The sequence below is a fragment of the Procambarus clarkii genome, chromosome 7, assembly GCF_040958095.1.
Source record: "Procambarus clarkii isolate CNS0578487 chromosome 7, FALCON_Pclarkii_2.0, whole genome shotgun sequence".
Lineage (NCBI taxonomy): Eukaryota > Metazoa > Arthropoda > Malacostraca > Decapoda > Cambaridae > Procambarus > Procambarus clarkii.
In genome coordinates this window covers 37,437,798-37,441,250 of record NC_091156.1, presented here as the reverse complement: position 1 = coordinate 37,441,250, position 3,453 = coordinate 37,437,798, and the positions used below count along the sequence as shown (strand labels likewise).

At 48.9% G+C, this 3,453-nt stretch overlaps 1 protein-coding gene across 1 annotated transcript; it reads left to right on the top strand.

Annotated features, from left to right (window-relative positions):
- Positions 1–2,011: 2,011 nt before the first annotated feature.
- Positions 2,012–2,869, top strand: LOC138358021 (integumentary mucin C.1-like). Its single transcript, XM_069315491.1, has one exon. The coding sequence runs from the start codon at positions 2,012–2,014 to the stop codon at positions 2,867–2,869; it is 858 nt and encodes a 285-aa protein (XP_069171592.1).
- The last annotated feature ends 584 nt before the right edge of the window (positions 2,870–3,453 follow it).

Genomic DNA, 3,453 nt, shown 5'->3' with positions numbered 1-3,453 from the left:
CAACTCTGCTAATGAAGTGCTCTCATCCATCTAGTGATTCCAATTTAGTGTACTAATTAACCTTAGTCTATCTTTTACAGATAATAAAAAACAGCTGTAAGATGACATAGAGAAAAATGAGGCACAAAAGTTATGTTAAGGAAGAACAGTAGAATGCTTCGTCTAAATAACTATTAACATTAATTCCGGTTGTTTCCCAAAATCTCGCTGTTTTTCAGGCTTGAAAAAAGTCTAAATTAAAGGGGTTTACTCCACAATAAGTGTAAAAACCTTAACTCTAGAGGACAATGACCTGTAATTGGAGGACGCATTTTAGTGGCTGGTATCTATAGTGTGCGGGTCACTGGTCATTACGTGTGAGAACGAGGGAAGTGTACAGCGATCTCACCAAAACCGGACCTAACAATTAATGAATCTTTACATGTGCACTATGTAAGGAAGCGTAAACATTAACATGCTTTATTGAGAATACAAGTGTGGTAATGTGTAGATTTTCTCATCTTTAACAGCATCAGCATCAATAGGTAAGGTCGCAGAGTGAAGGTTTTCTAAGTTAGACAAACGAACATCAACCACAGATTTTTCTAGCGTCAGCAGAGAACACTAAGCAGTGCTATCTAGACTGATAGACAACACCCACTACCATCAACATGGTTACTTAATTATAGTCGGCATCTTACCCTGGGATGTGGTACAATCATTGGTCGGCACCTTACCCCTGGGGTGTGGTACACACAGTCACAGGTCCGCACCTTATCCTGGGGTGTGGTACAGTCATTGGTCGGCACCTTACCCTGGGATGAGGTACTGACAGTCATTTTTTTTTCTTTCTTTTTTTTTTAAACAGAGCAATTACTGCGTACAGTAACCATATAACAGGAAAGCGCAGAAGAACAAAGAACTCAGAATAACAACAACACATAACACGTAACACAGATCAACATAACACAAAAGTGAAAACAAAGAATAACATAAAACTCATAAGAACACACACACACAAGCAAAAGCAGCACTACCCAGATGGGGCGTGCCAAAAGCGTCTGTAGTGACAAAAGCGCACAGAGAGCACCATAAAACCAAGGGTAAAATATATACAAGGAATACACATATACACAATAACACAAACTAACACAAACACAAAACACACCCACCATGCGCCACACCACACAACAGCAGACAACACACCACAGAATCGAGAACACAATAACAGAACATGGTAATATAACACTAGAAATACAACATAGTAAACAAAATGCAGGAAAATAACAAGGGAATACAACAAAGCAATACACAACACAATACATAGATCAAAGGAAACAGAACACATTTGCATTACAAAGTAAAATATCAAATTAAAAAATGAGAAATAAAGAATCGGTATAACACAAACCAACATTGGAACATAGAATACAGTAAATAGGACACATAATAGAACAAATCGTAAATAAGCATAAACAAAAATGGAATCTTACACATAGGTAACAATGAAATACAGGCAAAAAAGAAAAAACACTAGAGCATTATAACCCAGCTCGGTAAGAAAACAGGAAAAAAAAGGAACCTGTATCACATTGCTCAACAAAACAATGAAAGAAATAAAGCAACACAAAGCAAGAACCACACACACAGTCAATCATCTTCATATTTATCCGGATAGAAACGACGAGGGTACTTCTTCTTGTAGGCATCCCACTGTGCCCACAATTCCATAAGCTCGTTAACGTGACTACGTAACCCTCGCAGTCGATGCATGAAGTCAGGAACATCCAGCTCGGCGCCCTCCACCACGGAGGCGGTAGGCACGGGAAGAGGCCGCACAGAGGGCTTTGATACAGCCGGTGGAACCACACGGGACTGAAGCACAGGAGTCGGCCGGACACAGGCCGGCAACTTAGCGGGCGGAGTCGCAGGGGACGCAATCACAGAGGGCGATGGTGCAGGGGCCGACACCACAAGGGACGGAGTAACAAAGGATGACTGAGCAGAGGGCAAAGGCGTGGAAGGCACAGACATGGACGCCAGAGGCACGGAGGCCGCCGGAACAGAAGCATTTGTAAGAACCGGCACCAAGCCCCTACCCTCTCTCGCAATCTCGGCCGGTGCCACAACCTCCCAACCCGGGGAACCAGCAACCCGTGATGCGCAGGCAGCCGGAGAAGACACCGGACCAGGGCCAGGCTACAATCCCACCACAGGACCCATCACCGTTGCAACACGACCCACAGGAGCCGCAGGCACTCCAACAGCGTCGCACAAATCACCATCCCCAGAAGACGAACTCCCGGAGTCCTCAAATTCCCCGACGTCGGCCCAGGCCACATTACGAGGCGGAGACAGAATCAAAGCTTGCCGCGAACGCTTGGACACAGGTCGCAGATCGTCGGAACTATCACCTCCGCTAGGAAGCACCGTAGCAGAACCGCTGGTTGCCTGTGCAAGTCCCCGCAGTGCACGATCACTCAACATTGCAGCCTCAACAACCCGGGGAACAGGACCACCCACCGCAGGAGACATCACAGTGTGCACGTCGACACAGGTCGAAGACACAGCTGCCGGAAACAGTACAGGCCGAGGCGCAGCCTCGACGTCCAGAGTCACGAGACCACACACCACAGGAGACACAACTGGAGACGAGGCAGGCAGGGGGAGGCTGAGGTGCTGGAGCCGGGATGCACTTCCTTCCACTCCGACACCCACAGCCACATCGAGGCTGGCATCAGAGACCGGCAACGGGGCACCAGAAGACCGGGAAGTAACACTTTCCACTGCAGCACCGTCCGACAGGTCCGGGACTGCCAACGGAAGAAAGTCCTCCTCCCCGAAGAGGTTCACAGGCCCGACCCGGCTCGCATCACATCCCGCAGCCTGATGGCCCGAGAGTCCACACTGGAAACACGTCCGGGGCTGACCCCCCCATAGAACACACGTACCATGAAGCCCAGAAGCTGGAGAGACGAAGGGATGGAGTCCTTCAAGCGCAGCACCACAGTGCGGGTCCCATTCGGGATACCCTTCCACTGCCCGGAGGACACTGCATTCATCCAGACACTCAAGACCCGCCCATACCGGGTAAAGTGACGCAGGAGAAGAGAGTCTGGGAACTCAAAGGGAGTACAATGAACCACCACATAGGTAGTCTCACTGCACCTGTCCAACACTTTCGCCAAACCACCACCCTCAGGCAGAGTAAATGTCCTCCCGTCATAGCGTTCCACCATGTCATGATACACAGCCGTAGAGCAGAATTTCACAACAGTTCGATGCTCGGATACAAGTTGAACGCCGCACACAGACACCACATCCACCCGCAACATGTCAATCATCACCACCTCAACTGCCGGGTAAGACGCTGGGCCAGTAAATTCCAGGCCAATGGTATCCCTCTGTTTCACAGGGGGGAGGGGGGCCACCATCCCTCCAGCCGCCACGGTCCCAAGGGTCCGCTCACACACA

Excerpts from the sequence above, each read along its gene's own strand:
- LOC138358021 (XM_069315491.1), top strand. The coding sequence starts at position 2,012 with ATGGACGCCAGAGGCACGGAGGCCGCCGGAACAGAAGCATTTGTAAGA.